Below are 14,566 nucleotides of genomic sequence, written 5' to 3' on the forward strand. Positions count from 1 at the left end.
AACATGCCACCACACCTGGCTAATTTTTATGTTTTTTGTTTTTTGTTTTTTTTTTTTATAGAGCCAGGATTTCACCATTTTGGCCAGACTGGTGTCGAACTTCTGACCTCAAGTGATTCCCCTGCCTTGGCCTCCCAAAGTGCTGGCACTACAGGCATGAACCACCCGGCCCACTTTGGTTCCTAAAGTTTTCTTTCAGATAAAGTTTTTAATACATAGTTTCTGCCCAAAGGTTTTGTTTGTGTGGATTGATTATTGGATATGAGAGGAAGGGACTATCAACAGGGTCCCTGAGACTGTGCTTAGAAAGAGAGGGCTGCTGCAAGGAGAGGCTATGTTACTACCTGTGAAATAATCTGTGAATATGGGACAACAATGACAACTGACATTGATGTGGAACTCACTGCACGTCCCAAACTGGGCTAAGTACTTTATATCCATTGGCTCATTTAATGCCCCAACAACTATGAGGTAGGTGTTATTACCCCTGATGCTAATATTAAAGAACAAGAAATAAATAACTTGTCCAAAACCTCACAGCTAGTAAATGGCAGAACTAGGACCTGAACTCAAAACTCTGTAACTCCAGAACCTACAAGTTTGTCGTTAAATGCACTTGACATTTAGGAGTGGGAACAAATCCAAGAACTAGTCATGGATGTCATTTACTCTGATCCTTTTTTTCAGACAGGAAACTGGGGGTTCAGAGTAGTTGACTGGAATCTTCTGTTAGAATTCTGAGTGTCTGAGGCCTGCTCCTTTGGCCGAGCCCTACCACACCAAGTGATACAGATCCTTCAGAATTCTCCTGGGCATGTTCTGGCTGGAGAAAGAGATTATCTTTTTGCTCACGGACTTTTTCCTTGCTTAATCCTACTCATACCTTTGTTTCACTAGCATTGTAGACAAAATCATTAAAACAAGAAAGCCAGATTTCCTTAGAATGGGCTTGTGCATTTAAAATTAGACCGATGTTGCACAATCCTATGAATATATTTAAAAAAACACTGAATTGCTTAAATATACAAATATGTACAACTATTACAAAAAAGTATGGTATATGAATTGTATCTCAACAAGGATGCTTAAAAAAAAACCCCAGAATGTATGACTTAAAAAACATTTCTATTGTTTTTGAGTGGCTTCCAGAAGGGCTCCTTGTACATCAGGTGCCTGGGGTGACCTCCTTGCCCATTCATTTCTTATTCTGTCCACATTAACGGAGTCCACCCTTGGGCCAGGCACAGGGATAGCAGGGGTAGGGACCGAGCTCCTTGAGGATGAAAGACAGGTACAGAGGAATGAATGCTTGTACCTGAAGAAGCACTGATTTTTTGGGTTGCGGCTTCCAGTGACTATTGCAAATTCGAGTACTAAAAAAGTTGATGTGATTTCACTATTTGGAAAATGTAGTGTTTTTGTTTCTTTTAATAAGTTACACTGAGTCACAGACCTGGTCTCAAAGCTTCAATTACAGTAACCGTTTACCCCTTTCAAGTGAGTTTTTGCATACTAACAGATAAGTGAAACAGAATTACAAAATAAAGTTAATGCTGAAAACAATGGACCTTTATTAACATCAATGCCGGCTCACGGTATCTATTCTAACTCCAATCTATCCTCGCGGCTTTAAGCTCGCACAGGCGCTCCGCTCGGTCAAGCCGGGGTAACGCGAGGAGGAGGAGGTGGGTTCGCACATCCTCTCTCCACTTTTCGGCCTTGGCCTTTTCGCAGGTCCAAGCGAGCTAGAAGCGCCTTTCCCGAGCACGGGCGGGGAAAAGGGGCCGAGCGGAGCGGAAGGACTTCCTGCAGCCAAGGGCGCCCGCGTTCTCCGCAGACACCACAGTTCGGACCCGGATTGGACCCATCGTTTGTGGTTCGCGGGGCAGAATACGGGGCACGCTTCGGGCCCCTGCCCGGCTTAGCGCCCCTGCCCGGCTTAGCGCGGGCGAAGGGCGGACCGGGCCAGGGCGAGTGGGTCACGTGCGGCCGGCAGAGGCGCCGCGGGCCGGGAGTGTGCAGGAATGTAGCAACTTGCAGCGAAAAGTTTTCCTGCGCTGCCGGCCGGGCCGCGGTGCGGGCGGGCGCGCAGAGGAAGGAAGAGCCGAGAGGAGGCGGGGCCGCGGCGGCGCGGGCGGGCGCTTCTCCTAACTTTAGTTTTGGCGTCTGAGGCGAGTTTCTGTCTCAGTCGGGCGCAGCCGCCGCCAGGGAAAAGAAAGGGAGGAAGGAAGGAACAAGAAAAGGAAATAAAGAGAAAGGGGAGGCGGGGAAAGGCAACGAGCCGTCCGGCCTCCGTCAAGGGAGTTGGAGGGAAAAAGTTCTCAGGCGCCGCAGGTCCGAGTCCCTCGCAGCCCCTCCCGAGGCGCAGCCGCCAGACCAGTGGAGCCGGGGCGCAGGGCGGGGGCGGAGGCGCCAGGGCGGGGGATGCGGGGCCGCGGCGCAGCCCCCCGGCCCTGAGAGCGAGGACAGCGCCGCTCCCGCCGCCCAGCGCCGCCCGGCCCGCAGCCGTCGCCGCTTCTCCACCTCGGCCCGTGGAGCCGGGGCGTCCGGGCGTAGCCCTCGCTCGCCTGGGTTACGGGGTGCGCGTCGGGGGAGGCAGAAGCCATGGATCCCGGGCAGCAGCCGCCGCCTCAACCGGCCCCCCAGGGCCAAGGGCAGCCGCCTTCGCAGCCCCCCCAGGGGCAGGGCCCGCCGTCCGGACCCGGGCAGCCGGCACCCGCGGCGACCCAGGCGGCGCCGCAGGCACCCCCCGCCGGGCATCAGATCGTGCACGTCCGCGGGGACTCGGAGACCGACCTGGAGGCGCTCTTCAACGCCGTCATGAACCCCAAGACGGCCAACGTGCCCCAGACCGTGCCCATGAGGCTCCGGAAGCTGCCCGACTCCTTCTTCAAGCCGCCGGAGCCCAAATCCCACTCCCGACAGGTAACCTCGTCGCCCCTCTCCCCGCTTCCCCGTCGGGCGGGCCTCAGACCGGGGGGGCGCTCGGGAGCCGCGGCCGCCAGCTCTGGCCAGGGGAGGGGGGTTGCGGGAACTCTAGCTGGGGTGGGGGGTCTCGAGGCGAAGTGGAGGAACTGGAGTCGTCCGCTCCGCCGCGGTGACCAGCTCCCCACTCCTTCCAGAGTCCGGGGCTGAGATTTGTTTTTCCCTTCTGAGTTTCTCTCTGCGGTTGCAGCCCCGGGGGGCGTGCTTTCCCTCCTTCTTCCTTTCTTTCTTCCCGGGGTTCCCGGGAGGTTGGCGGGAGTGGAGGAGGGGTGGGGAGGAAGGAAGGGGGTGGGGAAAGTCGGGCCTGGGCCGCGGTGGGCTTGCACAATGCGCGCGCCTCCGCGCGCTCCGCACCTTCGCTCCCGCCGCGGCCGGGCTGGGAAAGGGGGAGGGGGGCCTCTGGCATTTGTGTGTGGGTGTGTTGCCAGCGGCGGCCGAGTTTTGTGAATTTGAGCCCTGGGCCCCTTTCCTTTGCGGCCTCTCGGTCCACTTCAGTCTCCTGGGGGAGTCAAATAATTGTTCTCTTGTTTTCCAGTGTTGATTAGAGGTGGGGGTAGAACCGGTCCATTTAGTTTTTTGCTCTTTCTTTCCTTCCCCCCTCCCGTTTCCCCTCCCCCTCCCGTAAGCATTTATTTTCCTCGCGGCTCAGGCGATTTCAGAATACAGGTTTCGGGCTTCCCCTGCCCAGACTTTCCTGGAAGTTGTTTATGGAGTTCTTTAACCTCTGCGCTTCCCTTGTGTCTTGGAACTTGGGCCGGCTTGCTCTTATCAAACTTAGTAGGTCGCGTGTTGGTTTCCCAGTTGTAGACTATTATTTACAGTCGGCTGAAACGTTTTTGAATTAGCCACATCTGTACGTTGCGCAGGAACTGAGTTGCGCTTTACAGTACCGTGGTTTTAACACAAGCCTTTGATAATACACTGCAGGTTGACTCATAGGCGAAGTCCTCCCTAGTTCAACTGTGATTAAAAGTTAATGTTTGGGAAGCGATGACTAATTCCAGGATCGCCATTGCTTTTTAATTCTTATTGCGGATATGAACATGGCTGCTATTCCACATACACAATGTTCGATTATTTTGCCAACTTGATTCAGCATAGAAGTGAAACTATTTATAATGAGTGTTAACATTCCGATAGGTCTCAGTGGATTTGTTTAGTGTAGGGTTCTCTCTTTTTCTTTCTTTTTTATTTCTTTTTCTTCTTTTTTTTTTTTTTTTAAGAACTTGCTTCAGGCTAAACTTCAGCATAGGAACTTTGCCCAAAAGTTAATAGGTTTTCCAAATACTGCAATGTAGTTAGCCCACTCGGGATGTAACTTGAGTGGAAAGAAGAGTTACCGCCGCCACTCCCATACCCTCTCCTATTTGCGGGCCTGTTGTATAGTCTCCTGTCGGAGACCCAAAGGGTTTTGGAACTCAGAAAAACTCACTTAACCTGATGACAAAAACCCGGGTTAAGGAGGAGGAAAGAAGGAAAAACAATTTAGCTGCTTGCCTAAACACTTCAATTTGTCAGAAGTAGACTTAGGTATGCTTTTTTCTCTTACCCCTCGAAGTGGGCTTATGGACTCATTGTGGGTAAATGTATGTTGGCATGCACCCTGCAGACTGCACGGTATGTTTTCAAAGTATAATACACATAGATTGGATCCCCCATTTTGTGGCATCAGCCACAAAGAATTACAACTGGAAAGTGTACTTTTTCTTCTAGTAAATAATTTTTAAAAGAATTTATATCCAGCAGTTCTAAAATTCATAAACTATTATAGTTTTGTTTCTTTTAAATAAGTTTTTAGCTAAGTGTTTTGCATCAGTAAATTCGACTTTTATTTCTGCTAATGATTTCCTAAATCATACCTATTCTGATGGGAAACTCAAAAAGATGTATCACTTTAAGGCATTAATGACTCTACTGAGTCCTTCCAGTTTCCTTACCTTTGTCAATCTAGGAAATTGTAACTTTTTGATAATCAAACTCTAATGCTAATTAAAAACATTAAAAAAAACTATGCAAGATTATGAGTAGTACACATCTAGGTTGTAAATACTATTGTTCACAACACAAACTGGTGACTGTAAGTTCTTTTATATACATCCATTTTTCCGTCATGAAAACTATTTTATAAAGGAGAAAACAGGCATATGGAAGTTAAGATACTTGTTCAGTGTCACACTAGCCAACTTACACTGGAACTCAGATCTTTGGGGTCTGAATGCAGAATTTTTTCTGCTTGTATAGAGTTGTGGATGTGTGTGAGTTCTTAAGTTAAAATTGGACTGATAACATCTTTATCTTCTACATACAAAGATATAGTTGGGTTTTTTTCATCCTGTTCATTGTAGATGGCTTTTAAGAACATTTGGGCAGTTCAAATTTGTTGCTCTCATTAAAATTTGTGTAATTTGTTATGATTTCTTTATTGATGGCATTTTATCATGGTGGGAATAAATGACAAGGGCTTGTTTTTTCTTGAGCTTGACCTAGAAAAAAAAATTAATTATTTAAAACCTAGTAAAAAATGCATATTCTTTGTGTTGTGTTTATACTTAGAACATTTTAGAACTTGGAAAAACACCCATAACTGCACTGACCTCTTAAAAATTAGGTTTTAAAATTCACTATTATTTTTGGAATGTTTTATTCATTCAGTACTAGTTGCCCTTACATGTCTAGTGTGGAGTAGGTGGAAATTCATTAGATGGACTGCTCATCAATAAAATTACAAATATTTATAAAATTTATATTAAAATTATATAACATTAAAAGTATCTGTTTGAAAACCTGTGTTCTCCAGTGTCGAATATTAAATGTTGAAATTTTCCTTTGGTACTTAGATATTCGGCTGCAATTAAGCGCTGACTGGGAAATTTAAAGGGACTCAGTTGTGTTTTTCTTTTTTAATTTTTCATCTTAATATTCCCTAATAGGCCAGTACTGATGCAGGCACTGCAGGAGCCCTGACTCCACAGCATGTTCGAGCTCATTCCTCTCCAGCTTCTCTGCAGTTGGGAGCTGTTTCTCCTGGGACATTGACCCCCACTGGAGTAGTCTCTGGCCCAGCAGCTACACCCACAGCTCAGCATCTTCGACAGTCTTCTTTTGAGATACCTGATGATGTACCTCTGCCAGCAGGTTGGGAGATGGCAAAGACATCTTCTGGTCAGAGATACTTCTTAAAGTAAGTGAAAATAATGGTGGGAGACAGTTATCTAAGAAAAATATGTATTGGAAAACGCAGTAAAGTCGTGTCAAGATACAGAATATCATTTGTTTTTATGTTTTATTTAATATTTATGTTAAGCTCTGTAGCTCTGTTATATCTTCCATATATATGTTTCAGTTTGGTATGACCTAAATACCTTTGTTAGTATGGGTAATATTTTGAAAGCTTTACTGAGTCTTGGTTCTGAGCCTCTTTATAATCTTTTCTTTTGTGGAAGTTTGGTTATTCTCATTTTGAGCTTGTGCCAAACCTGTTAATTAGCCTAGCACAAAACAGAAAGAATACCATGAAAATTTTCAAATTCTGGGAATTACAGGGCTAGCAGCGTCTTACGAAGTACGTATGGTGCTACTTGTATCTTTTTAAATAAATATTTTATTGGTAGAGAACTACAAAATAAGTAGGGCTTTCTGGGGAGTCTAATTTTACAGTATTTTAAATTGTGAAATGACAAGTACTACAACTGAAGCTTGATGTGGCTGACCAATATTTCCCCCAAAAAATGTAAAGGGAAATATAAATTTTTAGGTTTCATATGCAGTCGCTCAGTGGCAAACTTCTTTCAAGCTAGTAGGTCTTCACAACAGAAACTCTCCTCTCTGGGAAAACAAAAACATGACCATTGGGTTGTTTATTTATTTTATTTTTTTTCAGTCCTTTTGTGTTTAACAAAATGGCAAAATTGCACTAGGCTGAAAAGACCTAAATAGAATTTTCTCTCCTCTAATTTTGAAATTACAGATAAGACCTCAGTTTTTTTCTGGGCTTGTTTGGATCAAGTATATATTGAAATGTTGACTAAAACTAATTATGATAGACTGAAATTGATGTCTTTAAAAAAGCTCACTTAATAGTGTTTAATCAGGTTGAGATAATAAAGTGAAAAACAGTGTAAGTTTTGATTCAGATAGGTCTTGACAGTCTACACCTAAGGCAAATGTAACATTTATTTATCATATTAGATAACACCATTAAGGATGTTTTGTTGTGTGAATCCTAATATGTGTTTTATATTGATTGTCTTCCAGGGTGGGTTGCTACTTTGTAATGTAAGATAGAAAGTTTTGTGACAGACTTACAGAAGAGCAAAGGAAAAGGTTTGATCGTGAAAAGTTCGTAGTTTTTTTTGCCCCCTTTCCTGCAACTTTTTCTTTTCTTTTCTTTTCTTTTTTTTTTAAATTCATTTTCTGGTGTCCCAGTATCCATTTCAAAGGATCAGGTTTCAACCAGAACAGTAAAGGGCCTGAGACTGGAAAGTACACACAAGTCTGGCAAACTCATCTGCATGAGCAAGATCATTTGTTCTCAAGCAGACATCCAAAGTAAATGATTGAAAGAGCTGCTAGCTGTGAAGGATGTGTCTTGAAGGGGAAGGGAGTGAAAACAAACCAGGTTGTTAGGAAGAAAAAGAAAGGCTGCACTTTTTTGAACCTCTCCCTGCTGGGTCACATGCTGACCTGGGGAGATTTTTCAACAGCTTAATAGCCTGCTTGCCTTCTTTCTTTGGTTGATGCTGTGGCTAAAAGTATAAGGTTAAAGAGCAACATTTATGCTCTTCTTCTTAGTTCTTTGTATCTTGTAATAATTGCTTGTAGGTGATACCTGCCTACGATTTCATTATTTTGAATGAATGATCTTTTTTTGAGCTGAAATCAGTATTCTAGATACAGTTGGCCTTCCGTATCTGTGGGTTTAGCATTCGTGGATTCAACCAACCTCTGATTGAAAATATTTGGAAAAAAATTACATCTGTATTGACCGATGTACAAACTTTTTTCCTTGTCATTATTGCCTAAATAATGTAACAACTATTTAGCCTTTACATTGTATTAAGTATTATAAGTAATCTAGAGGTGATATAAAGTATATGGGAGAATATGTATAGGTTATATGCAAATATTATGCCATCTTATATGAAAGACCAGAGCATCTGTGGATTTTAGTACATGTAGGAGGTCCTGGAACCAGTCGTTGACCACAGATGCTAAGGAATGACTATTCATTTTTCAAAGTTTCCAGTGATTCTTTCTTTATGAAGAAATGTTTCTCTTAAAGGTATTGATATATGTAGCTGGATTAATGAAGGGTATACCTTCCAGCCCCAGTCACCTCAATTCACCCCTGTCAACTATGGGCCTGTAAGGAAGATAAACTAGGCTAAAATAAATAAATCTCAAATCATGTCATAGGAGAAAAGGTTGCAAGGGTAGAGAGAGATTTACCTGGAAAAGGAAAAACTGGGAGGAGGAGAGATAAGACATGATTGTTGTTTCATTGTTTCTGGGGAACTTTTATGTGGGAGTAGGATTCGTCTTACTATATAAGAAATGTGAGGAATTTTGATTCCATGGAAGAATTTTCTTATATAAAACTTTTAAGAACTAGAAGAGTTTTCCTGGGCAGGTAAATCTTGCTCAATAAATGTAGGTAAAATCATGGTTACTTGGTATCTGTCAGGGATTCTACGGAGGCCCCTAAACATTGGATATGGGAAAAGAATGCTGTGGGCTTATAAAATTTTGTATTTTAAAGAGTATGCTTTATGAACCATATGCAATTTGGAGAAAAGTTATGAAATAAGATTATTTCAACTTCTCCAGTTAGCTACTTCCATGATGTTATGGGCTGTATAGTTGTTATAACTTCTTTTTGTGTACTGAACAGATAAATGAGATTAATATCCTAACCATTAGTCAAAGATGATGATAAACTAAGCTTTTGGTGCCAAGTTTCTGTTGTCAAAGTTCATTTTTATCCTAGTTTTGATGTTTTAAAATAAGGCTGTCTTTGTAATCAATATTTATATACTTTCCTCTTGTATCTAAAGAGGAGTGTTGTTGTCATCAGATGTAGAATGAAGATTTAAATTAGTTGCATATTTTACACTTGTTTCCGCAGTGAAACATTTTATTTTAATGCGTCTTTTTAGATATTTGTTGGAACTGACTTTTAAGTTACAAAGTCTATAACTTACTGAGATTTATATTTGGCATGAAGAACCTGGCTATGAATGGTCCAGATAGGCAAGACGATGTAATTTGAGAAAAAACTTAGAAATGTTGAGTTAAGAAACAACCCAGTTGTTGCCTTGTGACCATAGATGATTGAGTTTTTGAAGTTAGTTGGCCTATCATCTAGTTTCCAGGCAGCATGATTACTGAAAGATTATAAGCAGGCAATCATTTGTTGTTTTAAAGCCCTCCTTAGGTCAGTGAGATCTTGTGGAGAAGACTTGTACCTTACTTTGGCAAGTGATATGGTGGAAGTATGGTGCTAGCTACATTTATCAGTGGCTTGTTTTCAAGCTCTGGGATGAATGTGAAGTATGTAAACAAGGCTTAGCCATATAATATTTGTTCTACTACATTTACTATTCAAAACTAATTTCTTTACCATTGCATTGAGCTTTCATTTTAAAAGAATTCATTCTCTTTATGACTCTGAGAGTCATTACCTTCTTCAGCTGTCTTTTGGTTTTCCTACAGGAAATAGTTCTTCAAGTAGTTGGTCAACAACTTCCTATTTCTTTATAAGCTGCTGAATAACTTCCTGACTCAGTATTCTATAATATCTCTGGTTTCAAGGAGTGTTTTTACTTGCAAGTTTATTTTATTGACTTTGATGCCTTGTAACTATTACCATGTTCAAAGATACGTGTTCTTATATATAATGTACCATGTAAGACCTTATAATTTGATTTAAGGAATCTGGATCAGTGATTTTAAAAGTTTGTACATTTGCATTGTTTTAATAATGTTCTAATAATTTTTAAAGCACAGTTTTGTTTCATTTCCGTTGTTTATCATTTTCTGAATAACTGGCCACAATGTTTTTAGTCTGCGAAGATTCAAGGTTTTTTGTGGCTGTGATTTGATTAAGTTATATTGAGTAGGTTGGTATACAATTTAAAAAGGATATGTTTTTCAGAGATTTTTGACATTGCATGGCATAAAACTACCCATATTCCTATATTAATTTGCCTTGTAGATGTGATTGATTGCTATACATAGGCTGATTCTTTCTTTTTTCTTTCCTTTTTTTTTTTTTTTTTTTTTTTTTGGGGACAGAGTCTTGCTCTGTTGTCCAGGCTGGAGTGCAGAGTACAGTGGCACGATCTCAACTCACTGTAGCCTCTGCCTCCTGGGTTCACGTGATTCTCCTGCCCCATCTCTACAAAAATTAGCCGGGTGTGTTGGCGCACACCTGTAGTCCCAGCTACTCAGGAGACTGAGGCAGGAGAATTGCTTGAACCTGGCAGGTGGAGGCTGCAGTGAGTTGAGATTGCACCACTCCACACCAGCCTGGGCGACAGAGCCAGACTCTGTCTCAAAAAAAAAAAAAAAAGACAACATATACAGTATATGTTTTTATCATATACAGTGTACCTGTTATGTATACAGTGTATCTTCATAATAAAGATTATGCGTTTTTAAAAGGAAGTTTCATGAAGAATAAGGCTATGCTGTTTCTTACTGTATCAAGTATAACCCAGAGTTTCCCTTTAAAACTGAAAAGCTTGTAATTTTGCCATTAAATGTTAAGTTGCACACGTGCACATGTATACACAAACAAAAAACCAGTTCAAATTGCAATCACGAAGTATTTCCCTATTTGAGGGAAGGCCAGTCTCTGCTTGTTTGTCTTGCTGTTGAGGCTGAGTGGAGAGAGAAGATGAAAGTACGCCCTCAGCTCTGGGGGGTGGGGGAGAGCTTACTTCTGCTCAGTGGGTGGGCATCCCAGGGAAGAATGGCACACAGTGCCCCAGTGATTTAGGGAGAAAACCCTGGAGAAACTGTATTCACCAGTGGTAGAAGAAAAACAGTTGGAAGACAGTAGATGTGACAGAGTAAATAGAACATAGAGATTAACATATTCCCTGGGGAAAATAATGGAATTTTTTTTTTAGTGTGAACTAAGAAAGAAGTTCACTAGAACTTCTTTGCATTATTTAATTAATTTGCAGCATCATTCAAAGAACAGACTATCACTTGGTGTGTTTAAAAAATTATGATTCTTAGTTCTAGAAAGAATTCTAGAACTATCTCTAGAAGTTTAAATGTAGCAGACTCAATTGACTGCAAGATAGTAGGCTAACTTTCTTTTTAAAGTCACATCTAAAAAAAATACCCTTTCCTAAAGCTTTATCTTAGCCATTTAAAAAAACCCAAACATCTAGATAGCATTTAAATAGTTGAAACTTGGAAAAAAAACCCTAGGTTTTTACAACCCTAAGATCAGTCCTCTTTAGTTATGTAGAGAAATATTTTACTTTGTAGTTAGAAAAATAATGTGAATTCACAGCTTAAAATACTCATGCTATCATGACTCTGCATTGCCTTGTACCTTAAGGCTTTGAGGGGAGGTAAACTCTAAACCTTTTTATTGCCAAAATATATATAGAAATTTAGGCTTAGGACCAATCAAAATGAAGTCATTTTAAAAATCAGTTGCTAAGATTTAAGATTATTCAAACTTAATGCTACCCTCTGTAATAGCATAATTTAGCCATTAATTGTGGCTTGAAAGTTTTTAATAATAGCTGAGTAGCATTGTATAAAGGGAGGTCTTAAAGAGCTGTGTCGTTCTATAACTGTGGTTACTAAGTGATGCACTTCTTACAAAAAGGGCTTCTGATTCTAGGATTAATCACAACTTCAAGCCATGAAAGGGACATTGCCGTTTCTATGAAGAAGAATTGCTTCATGGTTCTGGTTGCTCAAGTGCTGTAGCACCAAGTTTCCTGGGAACAAGTACTTGCCACCATGGAAGCACTTTTATTTACGTAGGGCTTGACCCCTTCTAAATGCAAACAAAGAAGTTTGGTTTAAATCACAGCAGTCCTCCCCACCTCCCCTTTAATATTCTAGACAAGGAAAATGGTCAGTATTTAATCCTCATTTTGCTCCTAGCCTGAGAAGAATCATAATTTTTAAACAACCAAGTGATAGTCTGTTGTTTCTTTGAATGATGTTGCAAATTAATAAAATAATGCAAATGGCATCTATTGTTTGGGTTTTCTTCCACCAAATATTTTCAATGCTTTATTTGCACTTAGTGCCATTACTTCATTTGCTGTCAGTTTAATTTGTGTCTCTATCTCTTTATGGGATGTTAGTCACTCGACTATCAAATTCTTCAGCAGGATTCTCAGTTGGGGGTGGGCGAGGGGACATTTTATTAAAAGCTCCTTCCTTTGTCTTCTTGCAATTGATTACTTAACCTAAAGGGAGGAGGAGTTTTGTTTGTTTTTAAAGTAAGGTATTTATTTGGCCAGTAAGTATGTTTAGAGAGTTGATACTTGCATGAAAATTGCTGCAGATTTGATTTGGGATTTGGAGTAAAGATAGTGTGTTTGTTAAAGTGCTACTGTGTGCTTTGACAAAATGGAATGTAGTATAGAAAGTTGCTTGAAATTCAACTTCTCGTATGTCCTGAACTGACTAATAAGAAGCAGGCTTTTGGGATAAAAAGTACATACGCTGCCACCTAGGAGGTGAAGCAAGATGTGGAATTTTTTTTTCCTGTATATGGAAATAGATGTGGGGGTTCTTTTGTTTTATATTTATAAAACAGTCCTCCCTCACTCTCATTCCTTCATGTATGGTAGTCCCTCCCCACCATCCATGAGTTTCCTTTTCAAAGTTTCAGTTACCTGCCATCAAGTGTGGTGTAAAAATATTAAAATGGAGAATTCCAGAAATAATTCATGGCCAGCCGTCGTAGCTCACATCTGTAATCCCAGCACTTTGAGAGGCTGAGGTGGGCGTATCCTTTGAGCCCAGGAGTTCGAGAGCAGCCTGGGCAATGTAGCAAGATCTCGTCTCTACTAAAAATACAAAAAAATTAGCTGGGCATGGTGGCACCTGCCTGTAGTCCCAGCTACTCGGGAAGCTGAGGTGGGAGAATCACCTGAGCCTGGGAAGTCAAGGCTGCAGTGACTGTGCCACTGCACTTCAGCCCAGCCTGGGCAATGGGAGTGAGACCTTGTCTCAAAAAAAAGCCAAAAACAAAAAACCGGTTCATAAGTTTTAAATTGCAGTTGTCTGAGTAGTGTGATGCAGTCCCGCAATCTTGTGCTGTCCAGTCTGGGATGTGAATCCTCTCTTTGGCCAATGCATCCATACTGTCTATGCTACCTCCCACGCCACCACCCCATTGGTCACTTAGTAGCCACCTCAGTTGTCAGATCCAAAGACTGTAGTGTGTATATATATAGGATATAGGGTTTGGTACTATCCGCTGTTTCAAGCATCCGCTGTGGGGCTTGGAACATTTCCCCTGAGGATAAGTGGGGGACTGCTGCCTCTCATTTTAGGCATTTGTTTTAATAAGGTATATGATTTTTTTGTATTTGTTTGGTTTATTTTGAGACAGAGTCTTAACTCTGTCACCCAGACTTGGAGTGCAGTTGCATGATCACTGCTCATAGCAGCTTCTACCTCCCAGGCTTGTGTGATCCTCCCACCTGAGCCTCCTGAGTAGCTGGGACTACAGGCATCCACCACCATGCCTGGCTAATTTTTAAATTTTTTGTAGAGACCAGGTTTTACCATGTTGCCCAGGCTGGTCTCAAACTCCTGGATTCAAGTGAACCTTAGGCATGCACCACCACACCTGGCCAGGCATATGGTTTTTATTATAAAACTAATATTTATTAGAGAGAATCAGAAAATTCAGGAAAAGAGAAAGGGGGCCTGGTGCGGTGGCTCATGCCTGTAATCCTAGCCTTTTGGGAGGCTAAGGCGGGCAGATAACTTGAGGCTAGGAGTTCAAGACCAGCCTTGCCAACAGTAAAAACCGGTCTCTACTAAAAATAGAAGGAAAAAAAATGGGCGCGGTAGCACATGCCTGTAATCCCAGCTACTCCTTTTGGGAGGCTGAGACATGAGAATCGTTTGAGCCTGGGAGGCAGAGGTTGCAGTGAGCCAACATCATGCCACTGCACTACAGCCTGGGCAACAGAGCCAGACTCTGTCTCAAAAAAAAAAAAAAAAAACAGAAGGAAAAAAAAAGAGAAAAGGGAAGGAAGCACCACATTCTACCAATGAGAGGTGTTTGAAGAACCTTGTTTTCATAGCCTGTGTGTAAACGTATATTTTGAAATTTAATTTTTAGGGAAGTAACCTGTACATTGATTTAGAAAATCCCTTAATACTGTAAGGTTTATGAAGAAAAAGAGCGGGCTGGGTATGGTGGCTCATGCCTGTAATCCCAGCACTTCGGGAGGCCAAGGCGGGCGAATCACCTGAGGTCAGGAGTTCGAGACCAGCCTGGCCAACATGGTGAAACCCCATCTCTACTAAAAAATACAAAAATTAGCCAGGCGTGGTGGCAGGCGCCTTAATCCCAGCTACT

The 14,566-nt window shown here is 41.8% G+C and overlaps 1 protein-coding gene across 12 annotated transcripts in view; it reads left to right on the top strand.

Moving 5' to 3' along the window:
• Positions 1 to 2,565: 2,565 nt before the first annotated feature.
• The window catches only part of YAP1 (Yes1 associated transcriptional regulator), a 125,114-nt gene continuing 113,113 nt past the window's right edge, over positions 2,566 to 14,566 (top strand). For all 12 annotated transcript variants that reach the window (XM_054438091.2, XM_054438095.2, XM_054438093.2 and 9 more), the window contains exons 1-2: positions 2,566 to 2,925; positions 5,916 to 6,166. In XM_054438091.2, the coding sequence (XP_054294066.1) occupies positions 2,605 to 2,925; positions 5,916 to 6,166 (572 nt within the window). In that variant the 5' untranslated portion in view covers positions 2,566 to 2,604. The remainder of the gene's footprint in view (positions 2,926 to 5,915; positions 6,167 to 14,566) is intronic.

Source organism: Pongo pygmaeus, chromosome 9 (genome assembly GCF_028885625.2).
Source record: "Pongo pygmaeus isolate AG05252 chromosome 9, NHGRI_mPonPyg2-v2.0_pri, whole genome shotgun sequence".
NCBI classification, from domain to species: domain Eukaryota; kingdom Metazoa; phylum Chordata; class Mammalia; order Primates; family Hominidae; genus Pongo; species Pongo pygmaeus.